The sequence below is a fragment of the Xyrauchen texanus genome, chromosome 3 (genome assembly GCF_025860055.1).
Source record: "Xyrauchen texanus isolate HMW12.3.18 chromosome 3, RBS_HiC_50CHRs, whole genome shotgun sequence".
In the NCBI taxonomy this organism is placed as follows: Eukaryota; Metazoa; Chordata; class Actinopteri; order Cypriniformes; family Catostomidae; genus Xyrauchen; species Xyrauchen texanus.
Window position 1 is genome coordinate 56,881,840 of NC_068278.1, and position 27,170 is coordinate 56,909,009.

The 27,170-nt window shown below is 39.6% G+C and overlaps 1 protein-coding gene across 1 annotated transcript in view; it reads left to right on the forward strand.

The window, feature by feature from the left end:
- The window catches only part of LOC127623087 (BCL2/adenovirus E1B 19 kDa protein-interacting protein 3-like), an 18,355-nt gene extending 7,801 nt beyond the window's left edge, over positions 1 to 10,554 (forward strand). Inside the window, exons 3-6 of the mRNA XM_052097295.1 lie at positions 906 to 999; positions 1,231 to 1,307; positions 6,321 to 6,461; positions 9,467 to 10,554. Coding sequence (XP_051953255.1) covers positions 906 to 999; positions 1,231 to 1,307; positions 6,321 to 6,461; positions 9,467 to 9,515 — 361 coding nt within the window. The 3' untranslated portion in view covers positions 9,516 to 10,554. The remainder of the gene's footprint in view (positions 1 to 905; positions 1,000 to 1,230; positions 1,308 to 6,320; positions 6,462 to 9,466) is intronic.
- The last annotated feature ends 16,616 nt before the right edge of the window (positions 10,555 to 27,170 follow it).

A 27,170-nucleotide genomic window follows, 5' to 3' on the forward strand; every position in this document is an offset into this window, starting at 1 on the left:
AGAAGCATGTGAACCTGCCCATGAAAAAAGAGATCTCTTCCAGAAATGTTCAAGTGAAACTCAATCAACAGCATGTGCGGCATAATGTTGATTACCGCACAAAAAGTGTAGTCTCATCCCTCATTTATTAAAAAAGAAGAAGAAGCTAAAGTTACGGGTACAGTGTGGCATATACAGTGAAAGTGAATGGGGCCAATCCATAAACGTTAAAATACAAAGTGCTTCAAAAGTATAGCCACAAGACGTAAACATTACATGTGCATGTACATGGATGATATAACGCCGGTAAATCCTGGAATCTCGGCTTGTGATGTTATCACAGTAATAGTATGTTAACATGTTTGTGGCTATACCTATAACAGTGAGTGTTTTAATGTTTATGGATTGGCCCCTTTCACATCCATTGTACGTGCCATAGTACAACCATGATTTTGGCTATTTTTATTTAAATAAACAAGGGCCAGATCGAAATGATTTTTTGTGGTTGTCAACATTATGCCACAAATGCTGTCGATTGAGCTTCACTTTTATTAAACCTGTAACATTCCTTTAAATATCTCAATTGGTTCTCCTAGACACCAATGAGAATGGAGAACAAATGGAGAGTTTTTTGCTTCAGTCTCCTGCTCCACAATTTGTTCTCCTTACGTAAAGACCCCTGTAACCATTCACATGTCTATTGTAGCGTTCCAGAAGAGACCTCAACAATGTGTCAAACTGCCAAGATAGCAAAGTCTGTAATCAAAAATTTATATTTAAACTCTAACAAATATAATTCTTCAATGATCAAAATATCCGAGCTATGCTGTCCACATTAACATTATAGCTCTGTAGTCTTGCTGTTGTCAACAATTGTTTCATTTTGGAACAATTATAGATAACTCAAGTTGTCTCTCTAAATTCAGTCCTCCACAGGTCATGACCCCAAGAAAATCTGGGTCACCGAAACCAGCCAGTGAGGGCGGCAGCAGCAGCAGCACAGATTGTGTTACTATACAGGTGACACACAACTGCAAATACTGTACCAGTCAAAAGTGTAACTTTCTCAATTTTTCCCATTTGATCTGCAATATCAATAAACATTTGATTTCCAAAGGTAAAGAGTAACCACTGCGATTTTAATCAGAGAGTAAAACATTTTGGTTTATTGCATTATAAAGTCATACTCGCATACAAACTCTCACAAATTTTTCGCTCTCTTTGTTTCTCTCTTTCTCTCGATCTCTCTAGTCAGATGAGAGTGACAGAAGGGTGAGTGCTGAATGGGTGTGGGATTGGTCCAGTCGGCCAGAGAACCTGCCACCCAAGTAAGATTCAACTTTGTTTAAAGCCACAGTGCGTAATTTCTGTGCCACTGGCATGAAAACAAATTGCAAAAAAAAGGACTATTTTCAAACTAGTTTCTCTAAAGCACCCATGTCTTCCATTGGCTGGACAAACCATTGGATAAGCCAGAAGTTGACATGTCGTGTCACTCGTTTTGATAGTGCCTTAAAGCCGGTGTTTATACATAAAAATATTGCCATAATGAAAATCGAATCGTTTTGAATAAATTGATAAATTGTTTTGCAAAATATATTTTCTTATTGCATTTTCATTTTGAGCTATGTCCACATGGACATTTCCAAACATGGGGGTTCTTCAATTTCGGCACTCTTATGTCCCCCAAGGTTGGATTATTATTGAATGGATTACTTTGTTATATAAATTGTCACATTAAAGCAGACTTGGAAACTTTTAACAGGCCATCGCCATTTATTTTTGGTACTTTTTAAATCCCGTTTATGTACAGATTTAACGGTTTTAGCCTTGTCCCAGACCCAGACTTACACTATTAATCTATGAAAATAAAAATGAAAACAGTACATGTTTAAAACTAGGATAATCTAAACAAAGAGTGAAATGAACATAAACCGCTTCAATATTTATTGTGCAAAAATGATTTTTAAAAAATTATAACTGTCCCATAAGTGTCATTTCAACCACATCAAACAATTTTGCCCCTAATAAAGTTTTTTTTTTTTTTTTAAAGTTAGTGTACTTGTTAACCAAGTGAACAAAAGTATCACTGCTTGAGATTAAATATGAGACAAAACAAATAAAAATCAGTATGAATAAATATCACTTGTGTGCGGAATATTTGTATTGGACGTCATTTCCAATCAAAAATTAAAAAGTGTAAAAATATTATTTAATTTTTTGTATTTAGCATAGATAAAATATTAGCTACATAATTAGCCTTAGCAAGACAACGTTGTTGGCCATTTTATTTCAAAAACATTAAAAATGTCATTTCCATTAGCGTCATTTCCAGCACAGAATTCTATTAAACAAAACAGAGAATGTGAGATGTGCTGGAAAGAGAAATGTCATGACTTTTAGAAACAAAATGCTAAAATTAATTTAATCTCCTGCGATGCATGTACATAAACTGTTGGACATTGTTAGGACACAAATTAGACCAAAAAAATAGTGAAGGTGTGAAAAGTGTTTTAACAGGATTTGACTAGACATTCACTGGGCTGAAAGTGCCCAATGGTGAAGAAATACCCACATATGATGAAACATTTTTGTAAATAAATATTTAATTTGACTATTTTTACACTTTTTTCTTTATGTAAAATACAATTTCTTATTCTGTTGGTTATATGGCAAGATTTGACATAATATATAACATGCGATCATCCCTATTCTTTATTAGCCCATATTTACAGTGGCAAGAAAAAGTATGTGAAATTAGCTGTTTTTCTGCATTAATTGTAATCTCATTTTTATCAAAGTCACGATTATAGACAAACACAGTGTGCTTAATTTAACAATGCACAAACAACTATAATCTTTCATGTCTTTATTGAACACATCCCATTAAACATTCACAGTGCTGTGGAAGTAGTAAGAGAACCCCTGGTTGATACTCCTTTGTCAGCAATAACCTCAACCAGGCGTTTCCAGTCTCCGCGGACCTGCACAATGTTTGTAAGGAATTTTGGACCATTCTTCCGTACAGAACTGCTTCAGCTCAGCCATATTCTTAGGAGGTCTGCTGTGAAATGCTCTCGAGGTCATTCCTGAGCATCTCTATTGGGTTAAGGTCTGGGCTCTGACTGGGACACTCCAAAAGGTGGATTTACTTAGATTTTAGGGTCATTGTCCAGCTGCATCTCCAAACTTCTACTGAGCTTCAGCTGGCGTACAGCCACCCTGATATTATCCTATAGGATATCTTGATATGTACATTTACATTTTTACTCGATGATAGCAAGCGGTCCAGGCCCCGAAGCACCAAAGCAGCCCCAAATCATGATGCTCCCTCCACCGTGCTTCACTGTTGGGATGATGTTTTCATGTTGGTATGTGGTGCCCATTTTATGCCATACATAGTGCTGCGTGTTCTTCCCAAACAGTTCAATCTTAGTTTCATTTGTCCACAAAACATTTTCCCAGTAGCGTTGTGAAGTGTCAAACTGATCGTTGGCAAACTTCAGGCACGCAGCCATGATTATGTTGGAAAGCTGCAGCTTTCTTCATATTGTCCTGTCATGGACACCATTCCTGTTTTTTTTCTTTTCTCCCCAATTTGGAATGCCCAATTCCCAATGCGCTCTAAGTCCTCATGGTGGCGTAGTGACTCGCCTCAATCAGGGTGGCGGAGGATGAATCTCAGTTGCCTCCGCGTCTGAGACCGTCAATCAAGCGCATCTTATCACGTGGCTTGTTGAGTGCGTTACCGCATCCATGCAAAACTCACCACGCGCCCCACCGAGAGCAAGAACCTCACATTATAGCGACCATGAGGAGGTTACCCCATGTGGCTCTACCTTCCCTAGCAACCGGGCCTATTTAGTTGCTTAGGAGACCTGGCTGGAGTCACTTAGCACGCCCTGGATTCGAACTATGACTCAGCGTCTTTAATCGCTGAGCTAGCCAGGCCCCTGACACCATTCCTATTTAATGTTTTACGTATAATACACTCATGGACAGAGATGTTAACCAGTTCCAATGATTCCTCCAAGTCTTTATCTGTCACTCTAGGGTTCTTTTTACCTTGCTGAGCATCTGCGGTGTGCCATTTGAAATATCTTGGCTGGACGGCCACTTCTAGGGAGAGTAGCCATAGTACTAAATCATCTCCATTTATAGAAAATTTGTCTTAACTGTGAACAGATGAATATAAGAGCACTTTGAGATAATGTTTAAACCATTTACAGCTATATGTGGTAGTGAGCATACTGGTGTACAATGGCTGCCGTCGCATCATCCAGGTGGATGTCACACTGATGGTGGATGAGGAGAGTCCCCCTGTTCACCGTGTGAAGCACTTTGAGTGTAGTGTCAGAAAAGCGCTATATAAATGTAACGTTCATTCATTCATTCATTCATATGGAAAGCAACCATTCTTTATCGTAAGTCTTCTGAGATATCTTTTTTGGTCCACGTCAGCAGATGCTTCTGGTGAATAAAATAAAAATGTTTGAGTGCTTTTTATAAGTCAAAGTAGCTCTAACCCACACCTCCAATCTCGTTTAATTCATTGGATGCCAATTTTGCCAACTCCAGACTCTTAATTAGCCTAGAAGATCACATACTTTTTCCAGCCTGTAAATATTTTATTGATGCATTCAATATGTAAAAGAACAATACAATAATGTGTGTTATACATTAAAACAGATTGTGTTTGTTCATTAATGTTACTTAAATGAAGATCAAACCAGATTTTAAGACAGTTTAATGCAGAAATGCAGGTATTTCCAAAGGGTGAAAACTTTACTTAAAATAATAAAGAATTGGAGTCATAGGGGTTCAACAGACTGTAAACAGGGGTGTGTTATTGTTTATTCCCAAAAAGGTTGGGAATAGACAATAATAAAGATGAATAAAGATTAGGAATGTTTTGCACATGTTTCAAGTTTACCATCCTGGACATAGATATGCTTATTAAGGACCTCATTATGCCATATTGCATTATGGAGAAAATAAATGAGATGGCCTTGTGTTGTGATATGCCCTTTCAGAATAACAGAGCGGTTCACAGATTGCCAACTCTTGCAGCAGAGCGCTTGACCTCTGTTAGCCCTGCATACCTCTGCGAGAGCATCATTTAGAGTCACCACACAAAAATAGCTTGTGCGCCACACCATGATTCAGCAAATCTGAGCCTCGCTTGTGTCGAGCTTGTTGAGAGGATGAGTTAGGTCTCTGAAGAAGAATGTTCTGAATGCAAAAGATCTTTACAGAAGCATAGACAAGCGTAGTAAAACCATGTCACAAAACTTTTAAAATTAAAACGTTTAAAGACGGGGGATTGTAGATTAGTCAAGTCCAAGAGTGCACCAATATCATTATGCGGTTAAAAGGACACAACTCTCAAAAAAACTCAGAAAGCTCCACTTTGTCAATGCCAATTTTCCTGACAATGCATATACGCTTTGCACAGTACAAACTTTTTAAAGGTTATTTAAAATCAGTTTTTATTAAAGGAATAGCTCCCCCAAAAATTCTCTCATTTTTTACTCACTTTCATGCCATCCTAGATGTCACAAACAATGGCAGAATAATTTTAGAAGAATATCTCTGCTCTGTAGGGCCATACAATGCAAGTGAATGGTGGCCAGAGCTTTGAAGCTCCAAAAAGCACATTATGGCAGCATAAAATTAGTCAATACACTACAGTGGTTTAATATGTCTTCTGAAGTGATGCAGTCACTTTGGGAGAGAAAGAGTTCAATATTTAAATCCTTTTTTACAATAAATCTCCACTTTCACTTTCAGAATGCGAAAGTGAAAGTGGAGATTTATAGTGTAAAAGGCTGTAAATATTGATCTGTTTCTCACCCAGACCTATCACATCACTTTTTAAGATATGGATTTAAGAACTGGAGTCGTACGGTTTACTTTTATGCTGCCTTTATGTGCTTTTTGTAGCTTTAAAGTTTTGGCCACTAATAAATGTAAATGATGAGAGAATTTTTAATTTTGGTTGAACTCTATGTCTTTAACATAGAGCTTCGAGACATTTAGTGCCAATGTCATGCCAGATAAAATGAAGGATTCTGACACTGCCTTACAATGATTTAAAATAGGGTCATGCTGAATTTGGCTTCATCTGTTTCAGATAAGTTTGTATTATGATACCTGTGGTGTCCTGTGCACGCATGCATAATTCTCAATCCGGCATTTGCATGGTACCAAAAGAAACTTTACATGGATGTTTTCTCCCATTCTAATGTCTCAAATGCTGCTCTTGAAAAAGGATTTTTTCCTTTTAAATGTCTATATTTCTGAATAACCCTGGTAGCCCTTTTCTCTCTCTCTCTCTTCAGGGAGTTTGTGTTTCATCACCCAAAGCAGTCCCTGAGCGTGAGGAAGACAGAGGTGATGAAGAGGGGCTTGTTTTCTTCAGATGTGCTCCTCATCCTCCTCCCTTCTCTGCTTGCCTCACATGCTCTGACATTGGGTCTGGGGTGAGCGTGCTTCAATCTTCACAAATCTTAATTTTATTCTCTCTCTTTAGCAACAGATTAAGTTTATGTAACTCTGTCAACAGACTCACACTGTGTGCAAAGAGCATGTTTAACTCAGAGATCATCCTCTTTTGTTTTTTTTAACACCAAATATACAGATATATATATATATATATAAAACCAATATATATGATTTGTATGTTTACTTGACAACCAATATGCAGAATCAATATTTATTTATTGTTAAATCTCTTTTTGATGGAATAATAAATAAACAATCATTAAACTACAGCAATTTAAAACATAAAAAGTGTAGTAATGCTACAAATAATACATACAATTTTAATATTCATATTATTGATGAACATTTTAGCTTTAAATGTCTGACAGCCAATAATCAGAATCAATATTTATTTATTGTTTAAATTTTTGTTTGCCATTATTATAAATAAATAATCATTAGATTACAGCAATAAAAACATCACTTTAATAGTAATTTATATTATTTAAATATTCACACAATATATACTATAAATATTATTTTTATGTTTAATTATCTGATAACCAAAAAGCAGAATCAATATTTAATTGTTTATTTTAGGGCTTTCAATTGATTAAAATTTTTAATCTAATTAATTACATGGTGTCCCGAATAATCATTTAATCGCATATACAAATATTTGCTGAGAAAGCCCCTCATATAACAATTCAATATATAATGATGAAATAATTATACATAATTATCTTTAAATATTAAAATAATATATATATATATGTATATAATAAAAATTATTCAGATAATTAAAATGCATTACATTGTGGCAGAAGAGTTCATCATTGATAAGACGATACAAAAAGCTGCTTTATAATACAATGTATTGTTTATTACCATATTATTGATCATAAGTCAATCATTGACACACAGTTCACAGCAATCCATTTCACAAGTGAATTTGTCAATCAGTTGGAGATTTATTATGAGGGATTGTTTAAGGACCGTCAATGTACACCTGCGTCAGACATGCTTGTGTAGCGTCTCAGGTGCGTTGCGTCATAAACATACATTTTTAAGGTCACTGTGTCAAGCTAAATATAGTTTAATACTTAGAACACATCTTGAGATCCCTTAGATCGGATTTGCGCTCCATCAAGTGTTTTGAATGCAAGAACGTTACGCATGTTTGTGTTGTGCTGTCTGGTTTTCTTCACTGTATAAACTGTGCATTGCTCATACAGCTGAAGTTTCACTTACTGCCCTCTGGAGTAAACAGGTGGTACTACAAGCTTACATTTCTCAGGAAACTTTCTTATTGCGGGTCCGAGGGCATTGTGATTAATTTCAGTAATTTTTTAACACGTTATTTTTAATAAAATTAATCGAACTGAATTAACGTGTTAAATCGACAGCCCTACTTTTGACACAATAATAAACAAATAATATTAGACTGAAACAATAAAAACATATCATGTATAATAAATATTATTTTAATATTTATACAATATCACAAATACAGTTTTTATGTTTAATTATCTGACAACCAATATGCAGAACAATATATAATTATTGTTTAATCTTTTCTTTTGACACCATAATAAATAATCATTAGACTACAACAATAAAAACATCTCATGAATAATAATAATAATTGAATTGATTTAAATATTTATAAAATATTAACTATAAATATTATTTTAATGTTTAATTATCTGACAACCAATATGCAAAACCAATATTTAATTGTTTAATCTCATCTTTTGATACAATAATAAATAAATAATTATTAGACTGCAACAATAAAAACATAACATGTGTAATAATAATAAATATGATTTTAATATTAATAAAAGATTACTGATAAATATAGTTTTTTATATTTAATTGTCTAACAACAATTATGCAGAAACAAATATATAATAATTGTTTAATTTCTTATTTTTAACACAATAATAAATTATCATTAGACTACAGTTTTTAAAAACATCGCATTAATAAAAATTATGATTAATATTATTTAAATATTCATACAATATAAACTATAAATATAATTTTTGTTTAATTATCTGACAACCAGTAATTTGTCTGCAGCGATAAAAAAATCTCACGAATAATAATAATAATTTATATGATTTAAATATTTATACAATATAAACTATAAATATTATATATATTATATTATATATTTTTATGTTTAATTATCTGACAACCAATATGATATTTTTTAATCTCATCTTTTGACACAATAATAAAAAAATAATTATTAGACTGCAGCAATAAAACATTAAAATATATTAATAATAATAATAATAATTACAGAAATAATCATATTTTCATAATAATAATTAGGATGATTTAAATGTTCATACAGTACAATCGATACATTTTATTTTAATGTTTAATTGTCTGATAAACAGTTTGCAAAACCAGTATTTTATTATTATTTTATCTCTTCTTTTTGACACAATAATTTATAAATAATCATTAGAATAAAGCAATAAAAACACTACTTATACAGTAATAAGTAAAAATACATAAATGCTATTTAAATATTCATACAATATTCATAACATTTCTGGTAAGAAAGTGATTTTAAAGAACCAAAAACCAATTATGAATATTAGATATTTGTCTACTTATTGGTTAATCTGTCTATTTCTAAATTTTATGTTAAATTAAATGTTAAATTCTGCAGATTGTGTTTTGGGCCTGTCTGTATTCTGTTACTGAAAAGCCTCTAAAGCATCACATTGTGATAGAAATAACTGTACTTACACTTAAAGCACAGTTTTAGATGCATTTAAAAATAAGAGCTGGTTTCTATGTCATTTGGTATATCCAATAAATCCATAATGCAAATAGAAAAAGAAAAATGTTTGTGTTTAGACTCTCTACATTTTTCAATTGAGTTAAACAAATTGAATGTATGGTGTCCCCATTTTCAGGACAGAACATTAATACATAAAGAACAAAAGATGGCATAACCTCTTTCTGTCTCTTGTTTTCTTAGACTATACATCGGCAAACGACTGGCATCCTCATCTACCAGCACGCTGTGACGTGACCTTGGGCAGCTCACCAAGTGGCACTGTAGCTCAATCACGCCTCTTTTCTCTTCCTTTGACGGTGCAAATGAGAGAGCAAAACCCTCCCAACACTCCCTGTATCTGTCCAAGTCTGTCTCTCTGTCTTCACACCTTTAAAGGGGTCATATCTTGAGGAATGAAATCGTTGTTGATCTTTTGAACAAAACAAAGAGTAATTTGTGTGTGTAGCACCTGCAGCTCTGCAGATCCTTCTGAATAATCCCAAAAAACGAAAAACCTTTACTTACATTATACTAACATTCTAAGCAAGACTGTGTGTTTTGACCAACCTGGTTTCACAGAAAACCATTTTTGCTAAATGAGTTCTACATGTATCTTAACGATTTTCTAGTGAAATGAACACTAGAGGCGTAACAATGAGTTTTATTCACTCTCGCACATTTATAATGAGTAAAACGGCTGATCCAACAGCTGAAAAACACATATTTTTTGCTCTGTTACTCTTAAAATGCAATTTTATGACATTGAAACACTTTTACATAACGCATGATTTAAAAGACAATACGCTTTAACGCTTGCAAAACATAATCAACTACAATTACAAGCTTATTCCAGTGTGACTAAGCGCGGAAGACCTGGGTATGAGTCCTAAAGAGCACGTGAGTCGACACGTGAGCCGAAACTGTCATAGAAGTGCCATGAAATGACGTGGTTGCTTCAGCAATTGTGTTTTTCATCTCACATTTGCTTTTATGGCACTATCGGTTAGGTTTAAGGTTTAGGGTTGGGAGGAAGGTTTTGTTGATTTAAAACTCGTCTGTTTGGGAGAGCATTTAACTCATTTAACACACAGTGGACATTTCACCAGGTCAATGTAAGCGTAGCGTAGTTCTAGCGGGAAGACTAGCAACTGTACATCATCGCACCATTAGATGGGTAATTCCCAGCCAATCGCATGTAAGCCATTGCTTTATAAGTCTGCTCACAATCTATCACATTGCTGTTTCAGTGTAATAACACGGCAACCTCCACCACCCCACTACCACCAGTTGAGCCCGTCCCGCGACGGGGTAGGCTCCTCGCCCCTGCCTCCTATCTCCGGCAGGATATGACGGTTCCGAGTACAACTCCCTCGGACCGCCAGACGGGGCCTACGCCAAAGAGAGACATTACCTTTCTGTTTTAAATTCATCAAATAAATGGCATCTTAAACCTCACTCAAGCCTGCTTGTCTTCCCGATAGAAGTTCATTTAGCAAAAATGGCGCTACTGTGACTGAATTTTCCTGAGATCAGGCTGTATATGACCCCTTTAACATCATGTGTATGCATCTTTAGGACTAGAGACTGTCCAACATATAGTTTGTTGTAGTTGTTTCTCTTTTATTGTCAAACTGCGACTCACTGAATACACTGAAATTTGATGCAGACAGAGAGGAGCAAACCATCAATGAGGAGTGAGCAAGCAAAATAAAGACAAACAGTATTAACAGACATATTTTATCATCAAATGGAAGATATATTCAGGATGAGTGGGAAGTGGGAATTTCAGAGAGGTTTTGACTGTGTGCTGTTTGTCTGGATTGGAAATGCAGGAGTGGAACAAAACAAAAAATCGGGTTTGCAATAAATTGTGTTAACTTGTGAAAGTATTCGGAGGTTAGGTTATCTGGTCAGATCTCATTTGTAATGTCTCAACCACAATAAATGTGTATAAACAGCTAATGCCTGGTCTTTGTGTGTTACTTTAAAATGGTTGTAGTTAATGAGAAAAGTATTCAAATTTACCAAGATATTATTTTAAGTGCATTCACAATATAAATATCATGATGTATGAGCATGGTAATCTTTCAGTAGCCTGGTATAGGCCTATTTCAAATAACAAATCATGGTAAATAATAATAAATAAATATATATATACATATACATATATATATATATATATATATATATATATATATATATATATATATATATATATATATATATATATATATATATATATATATAACTACATTATAAAATATTTCCAGTACATTTTATTTGTTATACTATCAGCATTAAAATAATTAAAAGAATACTATTAGACCGGATATTTCAGTCCGAATTGCAAACCGGTTAATTGAGTTTGGATCAGTGTTGATTCGAGATACATACAACTATTCCGTGCCTTGTTTGGAAGGCTGCAATGCTAGGTAGGACGCGTCCGTTGAAGGCTGCAGTATACCGAGTGTCCTCCTTTAAACTAGCCTCGTTTAAACAAGACGGCCATCGCAGGACAAACGGAAGTAACATGGTTGCTATGACAGCACGCCACTCTTTAACAAGCGCGAGCGAACAAATTCCTTTAGAAAGGAATGTATGAGGTACATTTTAGAAGTTATAATGATGTTAAGATAGAAATACAAATTTATTTTACAGGTGTACTTTTAGTCTAATACTTTTTAAATTATACATGAATATAATTACACGTTATATACTCTGCACCCATCTACTGAGGTACTTCAACTTGGGAATTAAAATGTATTGCGTTTGAACATCATATTTATGAGCAAATTGGCATAATCTTTTTAGATATTTCCTTTCAAGCAAAGAATTGTGGGTTATGAGTGCACACGAAGGATAAACCTCATGCATCCTCCAATTCCTGTGAAAGAAGGTTGCATTCGAAGGCTGCATTTGAAGTGTCCTACTCAGCTTATGAAACGAGACAGCCTTGATGAGGTATGTGGCTGACAAATATGACCTCCGGAGGATGCATCCTTCCAAACGAGATACAGCCAGCCCACCCGGTAAATCGGAGCAACCATTTGTAATGCTTAAGCAAAAACCCATCGTGACAGCATGTCATTGAATCTAGGTTAATTGTAAAACACAAATGACAACACATCTTTAATTTCACAATCTATAACTTCAGTTATATATTATTATGTGTAACATATGATTTAAAAGACATCAAATGTTGTATTTACATAGTTAAAAAGGCATATACCATGAAGTGAATTTGTACTATTTTGAATCAGGCAATGAATAGAGTACACATTACTAGCTCTCTGAGCCAATGGAATCGCTGTGATGTCATTTGGGACCCGATTTACCGGGCGGACTCAATTTATCATGACACCGAACATCAATAGTGACCACTGTTGAATCAACAACTGGTGCGGCCGGATATTCAGTCCAATTTGTGAACATGTCGGAGCAGTTAATTGCAAAGAAGCGTTAATCATACCAGACATCCGTTGATAGATGATTATATTACTCCCGGTTCTCAGCTCATTTAGAATCAGAGTGTCGGACATGTCCGAGAGAACGGCTGTTAACGCGAGATGCGAGCTGTTCCAACCAATTCAGTCCGATTTGGTGAACTGGTTCAAAAGAGTCGATTTAAAAGATCTGTTGGTTCACACACCAGACCACTGTTGACTCTAGAACAGTTGCAGCTGAATTGTTTAATCCAATTTGCGAACTGGTCAGAGTGTTTTACTTCCAAATGATTCAGTCTGATTTGGTGAACCAAGAACCGGTGTAAAAGAACAATTCATTTACATACTGTACATCACGTCACTAAAAGTTTTAATAGGTGGAGACTTGAGAGTGACAAAAGGGTAAGATGAAATAATACTGACTTACATTTTAGTCTGTACCTCACGCAACCCTATCATATGACTGTATTACACCATTTGTCAAAGGTTTTTTTACATTTATTTTTTACCATTGGTATATGAAAAGAATCATGTAAAATGCACAATAATGTGCATATAGATTATTTCAAAGTGCTGTAGTTTAAGGAAAAAACTGTGTGATTCTGTAATTATATTTAACAGAGGTCAGCAGTAATCTAGTGTTGTTATGAATGCAGACGGAGGCAGACAAGGAGTTTGGATCTATGTGCAGGTTTAATTAACAAGAATAGAAATAAACAGACATGAACAAATGAAACTACCACGATGGGCAAAATGAAAACAAAACACGAAAACACAGGAACTGGGAACACAGGAAGACAGGCATGGGAGCGAACATCAACATTCAACAATCGACAAGGTAAAGGAGGAACAGGCAGGGTTTAAATACACAGACACATGAGGATACAAACGAGAGTCAGGTGCGTACAATGACAGAATGGAACATGGTGACGGTGACACGGAAAACGCGGGGCAGACAACCAGGGATCGTAACATTGTGACGGTGACACGGAAAACACGGGGCAGACAACCAGGGATCGTAACATAACCCCCTCAAAGGATCGGATTCCAGACGATCCTAAACAAAACAAAACATACAAAAAAAAACAAAACAAAATCGTCCAAGGAATGAGGGGGGACTGGCAGACCACGGAGAGTACACAGGGAAACCAGACAGTCCAAGGGGGCACAAGGGGCAGACAGGCAGACCAAGGGGGCACAGAGGGCAGACGGGCAGTCCAAGGGGGCACAAGGGGCAGACAGACAGTCCAAGGGGGCACAGAGGGTAGGCAGGCAGTCCACGGGGGCACAAGGGGCAGACAGGCAGTCCACAGGAAGCACAAGATGAGGACTGGGTTAGGTGGCCTGGGAGCTGGCCAGAGAGCAAAGACAGGGTCTGGAGGTCTGGGAGTCGGCCTCAGGACCACAGCCATGGGGAACTCAGGCGGCGGAGCCGAGGGAGGTCAGCCCGTAGGAGGCTCTAGAGGCGGAGACCTGGAAGGCTCGGGAGGCGGCCATAGGAGGCTCTAGAGGCGGAGCCCTGGAAGGCTCTGGAGGCGGAGCCGAGGGAGGTGGCGCCGTAGGAGGCTCTAGAGGCGGAGACCTGGAAGGCTCGGGAGGCGGAGCCGAGGGAGGTGGCGCCGTGGGAGGCTCTAGAGTTGGAGCCCTGGTAGGCTCTGGAGGCGGAGCCGAGGGAGGTGGCGCCGTAGGAGGCTCTAGAGGCGGAGACCTGGAAGGCTCGGGAGGCGGAGCCGAGGGAGGTGCTGGAGGCTCAGGAGGCGGAGCTGAGGGAGGCCCTGGAGGCTCAGGAAGAGGAGCCGAGGAAGGTCTAGGAGGCGGAGCCGAGGGAGACTCAGGAGGCGCCGTAGGAAGCTCTAGAAGTGAAGACCTGGAAGGCTCTGGAGGCGGAACCCTGAGAGGCTCGAGAGGCGAGCTGGGAGGCTTGAGAGACTCAGGAGGCGGAGCCCTGGGAGGCTCGAGAGGCGGAGCCCTGGGAGGCTTGAGAGGCGGAGCCCTGGGAGGCTCGAGAGGCTTGGGAGGCGGAGCCGTAGGAGGCTCGGGAGGCGGAGCCCTGGGAGGCTCGAGAGACTTGAGAGGCAGAGCCCTGGAATACTCGGGAGGCGGAGCCCTGGGGATGCTCGAGAGACTTGAGAGGCGGAGCCCTGGAAGGTTCGAGAGGCGGAGCCCTGGGAAGCTCGAGAGACTTGAGAGGCGGAGCCCTGGAAGACACGGGAGGCGGAGCCCTGGGAGGCTCCAGAGGAGGAGCCCTGGAAGGCTCGGGGGGCGCTGGCTCTTGGACGGTCATGGCTACTGGCGCTGGCTCTGGGACAGTCGAGGCTACAGGCGCTGGCTCACTGACGTCAGAGGCTACAGGCGCTGGCTCGCCGACCATGGCAACAAGTGTGGACAACAGCACAGGTTGTTTATTTATTTATCAGTGATAATTTGTAAACAAAGCCTGATTATTAGTATCGCCTTTACTTCACTCAGCACTCAGAACACCTTAGCAACCATATGGAAACACCCTGCCACCCACAACAACCTGACAGTAAGTTTTGCATTGGCAAGCACCACTTCAGAGAAATCTAACAAAATTTATGAAATGTATGCTTCAAAATTAAAAAAAAAATGTTTCTCTTAAAACAAGAAAAATATCAACCTACGTGCTAAGTAAAATAAACTTGTTTTCCATTTGAATATTTTAAAATAATATGTATCCCCTTTTCTCCCAATTTGGAATGCCCAATTCCCACTAATTAGTAGGTCCTCATGGTGGCACGGTTACTCACCTCAATCTGGGTGGCGGAGGTCAAGTCTCAGTTGCCTCCGCTTTTGAGACCGTCAGTCCACACATCTTATCACGTGGCTCATTGTGCATGACACCGCGGAGACTCATAGCATGTGGTGGCTCATGCTACTTATGCCCCATTGAGAGCAGGAACCACTATTCGTGACCATGAGGAGGTTACCCCATGTGACTCGACCCTCCCTAGCAACCGGGCCAATTTGGTTGCTTAGGAGACCTGGCTGGAATCACTCGGCACGCCCTAGATTCAAACTTGCAACTCCAGGGGTGGTAGTCAGCATCAATACTTCCTGAGCTGCTCAGGCCCCTGCATTTTATCTTCTTAAATTATTAATAAATAATTTTTCTTGTTTTAAGCATAAACCACACTAAATTAAATTTAAATGAATTAAATAAAATTTATCTGAAAACAAGAATTAATATCTTATACTATTTTGCTTGTCAGGTAATTATATCTTGTTAAAAAAAATGACTGGGAAACAAGACAAAATTATCAATTAAGAAGATATAAGATTAAAGGCATAGTCCATACCAGAGGAAGAAAGTGAGCATTGTTGGGCCTATTTCTTTTCTCTCTTTTACCTGTTTCTCCCTCTCTTTCCTTTTCTCTCCCCTTAAACTACCTCTTCGTTATGGGAGGGTGGAGGAATTAAATTAGGTACAGTTAGAATTAAGACAAAGTGGCTGGAGTTTGGGTTGTCATTTTTATGAAGGCACAGATTTAGATAAAGAGGCAGGAAAAACAACAGTGACGTATTGACCAAAGCCTGTCGGCCTCTTGTTCGGGAAATTGATCGTTCGAATAAAAAATCCTGGGAGATGATGGATAAAGTGGTAGAGGCTCTTGGCATGGGCTGCATCTCTCTCTGCTTTCAAATTCAATTACTTCATAAAGACATGAGCAACAACAGAACACAGGCCAGTTGCTCCTGAGAGCAGAACTATGTGCTTGCTGTTACGATCCCATGAAATGGCTTGATGAGTGAAGTGTTTGAACAGGAAGTTTGGGTGAAACCCTGTTTCCACCTGGTATTAAGATGTGTTTTGGGTGATCCAATCACATGTGGACAGCCCTAAATACAGGTCTATAGGGGTCTAAAACGCTTTGTGATTGGATCACAAAAACCACATACGAATGTGGTCAGAAATGGATGTGTCCACATTGCATTTGACGTGTAAATGCTAATCTGTCCATTATGTGTCCTGGCAGAAGTGAAGTGCCACCCCCTCACCTGTCAATCAATTGCTATGCTAAAACAAAGAGTTTAATCACCTAAAATCTTTGAGAAAAGGCCAATGAAAATTGGCGAGTGGAATTTGCATGCCACTCCCCCGGACATACGGGTATAAAATGGAGCTAGAATGCAGGATTCATTCAGGTTTTGTGCTGAGGGGTCGAGACATGGTCCCGGCCATTTCAGCAGCTAGTACAGCATTGTGGCAAGAGGGACACAACATCTCGTTTCCTCCATCAGGGAACGGAGGTTCACGACAGTTGCGTCGTTAGCGTCGATGTAGTGACACTAGGGGTCCCTATAGAAAAGCCGTGGCCTCCACAGAGTATTAGATTTGGCTGGGGCCATCTAACATTATCATACACATTGGGGAAGGTGATCTTTTCCTTTCCTATTCATTCAGGGGGAAAAATACCCTGCGAAGACCACATCCTACCCAAAAGGGGTGGTCAACATGTGGCAATACGACACACGGGCTCAGCAGCCACACATGGAAGAGGCGCGGTGGTAGGTCCTGCCATGAAAGGTTTAAACTCTACAAACACATGGATCGGGGGCAGAGAGAGCTCTGTCCAAGAGAGACGCGGGTCCGCCGACATGGAGACCGTACTGTGGAATATACATCACAGGGGTTACTAGAGTAATCGCCACCTGTGGAGCACCTATCCCAGTACAGGGCATATTAGACCCCGTAGTGGGGCTGGCTGCGAACTCCTCCGCCGAGATCATGAACCATAGGGCTAGGAAGGAAGGACATCCAGGGTCCATGACTTTGTGAACTCTACTGGGGGTAAAAGGGCACGTTTTTGCCACAGGGGAGGAGAAAGGTGCTATACGCAAGCGGTACACCCGTCCAGCTGTTCCGTATTACCGAACTCTACCTGTTCGTACCTGAAATAATATGGGAAGAAACAGTCTCAAACCAGAGATTGTAAAATCTCGAAGGTATTGGGTGTTGCCCAGCCTGCTGCTCTACAGATGTTTGATAGAAAGGTGCCATTGGCCAGTGCCCACAAGGACGCCACACTCCTTGTAGAGTGTGCTGGAACCCACAAGGGGGTGGGCATGACCGGGGTCTGGTAGGCCAATGCAATGGCATCCACGATCCAGTGAGCAACCCTCTGTTTGGAGACAGCGTTCCCTTTATGTCTACCAATGCTGGTGGTAGGCCACTTAGGTCTTCTAGCGTCCCATACAAGGGCCAGATGTGGAGGTTCCAGAGGTCTGGGCGTGGGTGCCAGATTGTGCCCCATCCTGAGAAAGAAGGTGCTTCCTAAGAGATATCTGCCAGGGAGGTGCTGTTGCGAGGAGCATGAGGTCTGAGAACTAAGTCTGGGTGGGCCAGTATGGGGCCAAGAGGCTGACTTGTTCCTCGTCCTCCCAGGGTCTATGCAAGAAGTCTCACGGGGGAATGGCATGGATCACATCTCGCACAGCATCCCAGCCCATTTTGGAGACGTAACGGCACATCTGTACACTTTCTGTAGGGGAGCTCATGCCCATAGAAATGCAAGGTCTGTCCAAGGGCTGAATAAGTGGAGGCAGAGTGTCATGATAGCTACACGATGTGTGCCGCAGCGCCATGCCCATCTCGGACCTCGAGTCTGAAGCCAGTGCTGAAGCAGACTCGTATGCATAAACCCGAGTGGCGTGACTGCCGCTGAGGAAGCCATATGCCCCAGGAGCCTCTGAAAGTGTTTCAGTGAAACTGCTGTCCTCTGCCTGAATGACTTCAGGCACTTCAGCACCAATTGCGCTTGCTTGCTTGTGAGGCACGCTATCATTGAGGCCGAGTCTAACTCCATCCTGAGAAAAGCTTTCTCTTTTCCCAGTTGACCCGAAGCCCTAGACGGCTGAGGTGCGTGAGCACCAAATCCCTGTGTGCGCACAGCAACTCTCGAGAGTGTGCTAGAATCAGGCAATTGTCAAGGTAGTCTTCCCTTAACGGGGCAAGAGCTGCCTCTGCGACTTTCGTAAAGATGCGAGGAGACAGGCCGAAGGGGAGGACCTTGTATTGATAAGCCTGGCCATCGAAAGCAAACCGTAGGAAGGGTCTGTGTCGAGGTAGAACTGAGACATGAAAATACTGAGGGGCACTAAGGGGACGATCGCGTCTGACGTACCTGGGGGTGGGGCCTCGCGGCAGGGGGGAGAAAGCAATGCCGCATCGAGGAGCATTGCTTCGACCCGAGGCGACTGTGCTGAGGGGGAATTCAAAGCACTTACCTTGCTCTGCGAAACCGGCATAGGGCGGGTTAGCGACTGAGGAGGAGGCCCTCTTGGGCCGTCCTTGAGACTCGTCATAACCTGCGGGGCAATAGCTGCGGGTACTCTGCACCCAGCGGCTGTGACAACGGCGGATGTGGATGCCGATTATGTGACCCAAGGAGTGTGGAAACTGCTCTTTTTTTGACAATTTGGGGAAAACAAAAAGGAAAAAGGAACAAAAGATTTACCTCCCAGCCCTCCGCCGGTCAGCAAATTCCACTCACCAATTTTCATTAGCCTGAGGTGATCGGGGCTCTCAAGATCGACCCCTAGTGTCACTACATTGACACAACGTCGAGTGACAGACAGAAGGGGAACCTAAAATAACAGTTAGTTCTTCTTGACATTTGTGCTTGCATCTGGGAGAAACAGCGCACTATTTTTCCACTTCATTTGTCTTTTCTGATTTTTAATATCTTTAATATAGCTTTAATATCATGCAGTAACACTCTGACATAGTGATTGATGTATGTCATGTGGTCACAGGAGACGCATTTAAGTGACCAGGTGTAAACAGCGATGTGTCACAGCTGACCACATGTGATCGGATCACCCGAGACACTTCGTAATACCAGGTTGAAATGCTGTTTTAGACATATCAGTGCTCAACCCTGTTTTTTAAATTGCCAATAGACCTTTTTTACAGCAGCACCATCTTTTAGCAGGAATGACAGAGGCTTTACTTTCTTCACAGCCATGAACCATGATTTGCTTCTTGCTGTGAGATACATTCTTATTGTTAAAACCTATGGGTGTCAACAGAATAAAATAATCATGATCTCATTATTTGCAACACGTTTTTAGAGAGCAGAATGAAACAGTAATAATGTAAAATTTGGCCATATCAAATAAAAAAAAAATTTAAAACATTTTTTACTTGACATTTTCTGTGGACCCCCTAGCACCCCCTTGGGGTCCCCTGTACCCCATTTGGAAACCCCTAGGGTAATTTTTAGATAATATACAAAGAATAGAAGAAGATTATACTGAGTTTTAGGACCATTAAGATTATTATTATTATTTTGCATTGTGACATTTTATGACAATTAAGCACATTTTACCCCAAGTTCCTGTTACCGTAATATTTTATTTAATTCAGCATACATTAAAGGAATTACAACAAATGTCATTATATCTAAATACTCTCAAATGTTTGTAATAGATATCATTATTTTTGCATTACAATAATAAGAATTTGGGGGAAGATGTGCTTAGGCCTAATTATTATGAAAATAATGTCACAACTAACAAGGTGATATTAAATGGTATTAAAATAATATTCCAAAATTTTTCTTTGGATATTTGGATATTGGGTAAAATAATTTAAAAGGATAAAGAATTACCTGGATCTTTGTAAAACCTTAAGACCTTCATAAAGCAAGATACAAAAAAGTACATAAAAAGGAGTGAAGGCTTGCATTTGCGTGTGTGTTACACGTTGATTCTGTTTGTTCTTTGTGTCAGAACACATTACCTGTTCTCCAGCTATGTGTTCAAATCTATAACCATCACGGGGGTGTGAAGTCAACACATACGCTGTCACAGGTTTCACATTTTCCTCTATAACACATGGATAGCGCATGTTTGGGCTGCTGTCCACAATTTTTCACACTCAAATTTAAAAGCTCACCATTCGCACATGATGTGGACTAATTGCAACTGCCCAGATAATAAAAAAATACTTTAATTATTCATGAATAATGTTGTATGTGTTTAAAATCTCACGATAAACAGAAATTTCTTTTGAAACAGAGATTTTTTTGTTGTCCTAACTTTGTAAACATGTACTTCTGTTTTTGTTCACTTTACCTCACTTTGAAAAGTCTAATTTCATTCCACAAAGTGCTAGGGCTGGGTGATTAATCAAATGTTATTTTCAATTACGATTTTGGCTTTCAACGATTATGAAAACAAGATAATCGAGATAAAGCGATTATTGTGACGCATTCCGTTTCGCAATGAAACACCCCGGCGTTATATCTTTAAAGCATCCATTATTAAAGTTCAAATAATAAGAAAGGTTTTGAAAATGAACTACTATTTCTCTGTGTGTTCAGCACTGCGTCTATGAGTTGGTTGAAGTGACCAGGGAAGAGATTGAACCTTCTCCCAGCTGTTGCACAATATGGCGCTGGATCGCTCGTCACTCACGTGCGTTTGCTGTAGCTAGATTATAACATGATGGATCACGATGTAGTGAATCTTAATATATGTCACGTTCACTGTTCACTGTTCACATTCCATCACAATATACAGATTTGAAATGTAGGTGGCGCCCTAATGCATTTTAGCCCTCACAGATGTGCTCGTCCATAGACATTCAGTATAGTTTTCAGTTCAAGCACCACCCTTGTTTTTTCGTTGAATATCTTAACTTCTGAGTGGACTAGAATCTCAATCTAGGTGGCATTCCCTTTGCGACTGTATAAAACATTTTATTATCAATAGTCAAAAAAAACAAATTCTGATGATTTTTTTTTTTGCATGCTTTTCATTCTGGATGGCATATTTTATTCTGGACATCTAAGATATAGCAGCCAGGCAAGCTCACAGACAAGTCAACAATGGCTCATGTTTTAGAGAACTTCCTGAGGTAAAAGCAGATATAGCGTTTTTAGCTATTTGGGACTAACAGCAGCCGTTTCTGGAGCATAAAATAGACGTTTGCTAATTTGCAATACGAAAAAAGTTGAGGCCTTATTTTGTTATTTTCAGTAACATAAATGCAGCAATAACTTTCAAATGATACCTCATATGTCTGACTTATGTATACGGAGACTTGTGATATAGCGCCCCCTTTGGACCCTCCAGGGGGTCCAAAGAATTTAAGGGGTTAAAGGGGCCATATTCTACACTCTTGCATTTATTTTTCCACTTATAATGTTAGTGAAGGTTTCTTGAACCAAAACAGTCATAATTTAGTTTTTTAAATGACCATTTTCCACCATCTGTCTGACGTTAAAGAGGCTGTTATTGTTACCGTGCCCTTAAGGGGCCATTCAGACAGAATGCATTCTTACATTAAAAATTGATTTTTTTAAATTTAAATAGAGTAGATGCAGTGCTACGAGTGGAATAGAATGCATGTGTTTTCAAGTTCTTTTAACTTGACATGCTGTCTTAAAATTGTGGCACTCCTGTGCACAGTGCAATGGCAAAGATATCCGTCTAGTGCATTTTTACACAGGAAAACTATTAAAAGCAGTGCAAATGGATGCAATGATGCATTGCAGCCCCCAAGACTTCTGTATGTAAATTATGTTTTGATTGCCTTCAGTGTACAGAACTACAGTGGGTTTTTGCATAGTTGAGCTAAGTCTTCATTTGTCTGTCCAAGTATACAAGATGCAATGCGCAATCAAATATTTGAGGGAAAGTCGTCAACTGAGGAACTGTTTGAAACATGTTGTGCATCACTGTCTTTTAGAACAAAGTAAAATGTTGAGGCCTGTGGTCTGATTAACATGCATACATGCTGTCGAAGACACATGTATGCTACATTTGCATTATATATGTCTTTGTAAAGTGATCAATGGAAAGGAGGAGGCGAGAACCGGCTTGATAATATAAATAATATTTTTATAGAAAACTTAAACAAACACACACATGATGGACAGCTGTCCGTAAACGATCTCTCTCTCCCGCACGATCCTCTGCAGTCGACCTTTATCCCTCTCGGAGGCTTGATTAGCCTAATACGGGACAGGGTGTGTATGATCACGACCCGGCCCCGCCCTCCACCCTGCCACATTCCTCCCTCGTTCTCTCAGGCTGGGGAGCCCCCGTCCTGATGTACACCTCCCCCCCCCTTTCCCTGGGGGAGGGCGCGCTTTAAGCCTAGTCTGCCGGCAGGTCATCCCCATCTACCTGGACGAGGGAGGGGACAAGGGGAGGGAAACAGAAATAATTAAAATGGGGGGGGTACTTCCTGTAACAGTGTAGTACCCCCCCAAAAAACACTGTAAAATTTAAAAGCGAGGGAAAAGGCCAACGCAGAGCGGCAGTGAGAGAGAGATAGGAGAGAGAGATGAAAAAAAAAAAAACCTACTCGCCGGTTCTCCGATACACCATCGCATGGTCCTCGATCACTTCTCCACCCTCTCAGGCGGACGACAGCCGCTCCTCCCCAGGTGGACCGGAGTCAGACTCACGACCCCCGACGGAAAGAACGCCCCTCCGCGATCTCTGTGACTCGTGGGGACACTCCTCCGCCCATGGCTGCGGCCCTACCGCTCCAGGCGGTGGGGGAGACACTTACCTCCTCCCCTCATGGACGGCGGTCTTCCATCGACCCCTCCGCATTTCTGGGGGATGGCAGGGCTCTCCTCCACCCCTGGCAGCGGCTCCATCGCTCCAGGCAGTTGGGGAGTCCAGTCCCCACTCGCCTCGTGGATGGAGGCCATTCACCGCGTCCGGGCGGTCGGTCTACTCCCTCGCCCGGTGGATGGCAGCGGCGCTCCCCTGGGTGGACGGCAGTGTCGAGGACTCCGCGACAGGCATCCCTCCTCCTTCCCGGGCTTCGGCACCAGTGTAAAGTGATCAATGGAAAGGAGGGGGCAAGAACCGTATATGTATAATTTGTTCTTTTTCAAGTATTTACAGTAATATGTAGAGTAAGTACTAAAACGGTACTGTCTCTTTAAGAATAGCGGCAGCTCATCGAGCGTCTCACAAAAGTGTTTCGGTTGAGCTCATATTAACGAGAGCGGAGTCGTGTGGCTTCTTTACCGCATCCGTGCTATTTTGAATTTCTATTTCTAATATCTATTTTTGTTGTTTTTGATCAACAACTGACTGTTATAACAGAATGGGTTTCAAAAGAGAAAATGACAGTTATTCAACGACAAAAGATTGCGTGGATCTTGTGTTATCCACATTGTAGAGGGTTGCATATAGAGTAAAAGGTCAATCTTGGGATTATAAAAATCGATATCGGGATTGTTCAAATGATGACCTGGATTAATCGGAAAAATCTATATTTTTACCTGGCCCCTTTAATATCTAAATATGGATGGTCATATGTTAATGAGCTTATGGTTGTGACATCATTATAATTAATGAATGTGCCGTTTTTGCAGCTTAGCTTTGTTAAATAGTGTGGGTGGTCTGGGGATCACCAAAACATCAAACTTTATCTGAAAAGGGTGAATTGAAGATGAAATGCTGGCTCACGTATAGGCTAGGTCTACTCAACCCATCGTCTCATCCATCACTCATGGAGAGCAGATATGGGTCACAGAGCCATAATCTTATGGACACACACACATTGGACTGAATTGATTGATTTGACCTTTATCCGTGGTAAAGGTTGTATTTAGGATTCTCTTTTCTTACCGAGACAAGGCATGCAGAATGATTTATGAATGGAAATTAAGGAGGATCTTTATATCTTTATATCATTATCATGCCCGTAGAAGACCATTAAGGAATTATTGCTGTACTTTATGAGATGCTTTTGAGCAATATATAAGAGGCATTAAGGCTGTGTTCAAGTACTTTATATATTCTCCCTTTCAAAGGGTTTTGATGATATTTGGGGTAAACATGAGCCTCTGCCAGAGTCAAATGTCTCTGGTTATGACAGTAGATAAGTGTTGTTTTAGTGGACGCAGCTACTGATATCATATTGGAGGTTTAAAACTTTTGCCTGTCCTCTCTGGAGTGATGTACCAGTACGATGACTTTTAAAGTCACTGCTCTGTTCCTCAGTTTGCTGAAGAGTCGTTATCGTATCTGGTGTACTCGCCAGAGGCTCCATAATATCAGCCCAATGCAACAGGTGAGAGTTTGAGACGGAAATGAGGTTGTCTGAGTCGTATCAGGTAAGAGAGCGATAAAGGAAACACTTTCATCAGAAGATGAGATGACAGCGATGATTTGGCTTTAGAGGCGTTGAAGAAAGAGTCAAGACAGAATAAAGGCATCATACACCATTAAGCAGATGTCAAAGACATCAAAAGTTATTCCCAGACGGTCTTAACATTCTGTTGTAAAAACCTAAATAAACTTTAATCAAGCCTTTAAGACGTGTTGTGAGCTGGGGTCTTCAAATTGAGTTTTATCTGTGAAAGTGAGTGATTATGACAGATAAAGTTGTTAGAGAGGTGACTCTCCTACATACAGTAGCTATAATACAAACTGAGGCTTCTAATTTGAATTTCGTTTCATTTCATTTAAATCATTAATATGTTTAAAATACCTCAGTCAGTGAATCTGCATAAAAACTTTACAGTCAAAATGAAACAGCATTCGCAATGCATTTAAAGGGACAGTTCACCCCAAAATGAAAATTCTCTCATCATTTACTCACCCTCATGCCATCCTAGATGTGTATGACTTTCTTTTTTCTGTTGAACACAAAACAAAGATTTTTAGAAGAATATCTCAGCTCTGTGGGTCCTTACAGTGCAAGCGAATTATGACCAGACTTTTGAAGCTCCAAAAAGCATATAAAGGCAGCATAAAAGTAATCCATATAACACCAGTGGTTTAAGCCATGTTTTAAGAAGAAATATGATAGGTGTGTGTGAGAAACACACCTTTTGTCCTATAAATATCCACTTTCACTTTTTTCTTCTTTTGATTTTGGCAATTCACATTCTTCATACATATCTCCTGCTACAGGGCAGGGAGGAAAATTTACAGCAAAAAATAACTTAAACTATCGATCTGTTTCTCACACACACATATCATATCACGTCAGAAGATATGGTTTTAACCACTGGAGTCGTAGGGATTACCTTTATGCTGCCTTTATGTGCATTTTGGAGTTTTGGTCACCATTCACTTGCATTGTGAGGACCAATAGAGACTAAATATTCTTCTAAAAATGTTAGTTTGTGTTTAGCAGAAAAAATTATTCATATGAATCTGGGATGGCATGAGGGTGAGTAAATGATGAGAGAATTTTCATTTTTGGCTGAACTATACCTTTAAAGGTGTTTTACAATATTTATTTTTTTAAAAACTTTTTTTTTTTTAGTTTTTTTTTTTTTTTGCTAAAAGCTAAACTTAAAAATAAATAAATTGTAATATTAAAGTAGTATTTAATGGTGCATTTATACTTTTTTGTTTGTATCATCTTGGATATCAAGTTTTCTGTTACTGATGTCATTGTAGAAATGAATTTTTTACAGTCAGCCATGATTAATTTAACCCATACGTATAAGTGTCCAAAAACATGGCAGCCCCCATTAGGGAGACCTCTCCATGTTGAATAAAACTTTTTCTAAGGTTATATTTTAAATTTCTAAAATGATCATGAATCAAGTTTGAGATAGTTTGATGCATGCACGCTGCAAGGAGTCTATGCATGTCTAAAGTCATATGGTTTGGAACAACACGAGGGTGATTAAATGATGACAGAATTAGCATTTTTGTGTGAACTATTCTATATCTAGTCCCAAATTCATTGTGATTGTTTCCTAGTTGCCCTCATCTGGCCAAGGCAAGAATTTCACCTTATGCTGCTTGAATTCCAACACATCTTATAAATGTGACTTAATATTCTTCCTCATAACTTTATATTGTCCTTAGTTCACCCTTCATCACTTCCACCTGCTACACTCGTTCCTGGTGGCTTTTATTTTTCCTCTTTTTATCGACACTTCCTCTTTCTCACCTGCCCCAGACGATGACCCTGATATCTTCCTGTCTGATGTTCCTGCGCCTCCCTTCCCCTCCTCTCACCTCCTCCTACTCATCATCATGAGCCTTCAACAGTATCTCTACATGCTGCTCCAGTGCAACTCCAGCATCCTCTTTTTTTTTTATTAAATGGCCAGGCACGTGCGCGCACACACACACACACACACACACACACACACACACACACACACACGTTGTGTTTCCATGTTTTATGGGGACTTTCCATAGACATAATGGTTTTTATACTGTACAAACTTTATATTCTATCCCCTAAACCTAACCCTACCCCTAAACCTAACCCTCACAGAAAACTTTCTGCATTTTTACATTTTCAAAAAACATAATTTAGTATGATTTATAAGCTGTTTTCCTCATGGGGACCGACAAAATGTCCCTACAAGGTCAAAAATTTCGGGTTTTACTATCCTTATGGGGACATTTGGTCCCCACAAAGTGATAAATACACGCTCACACACACACACACAACACACACACACACACACACACACACAGTATTTTATTGACTC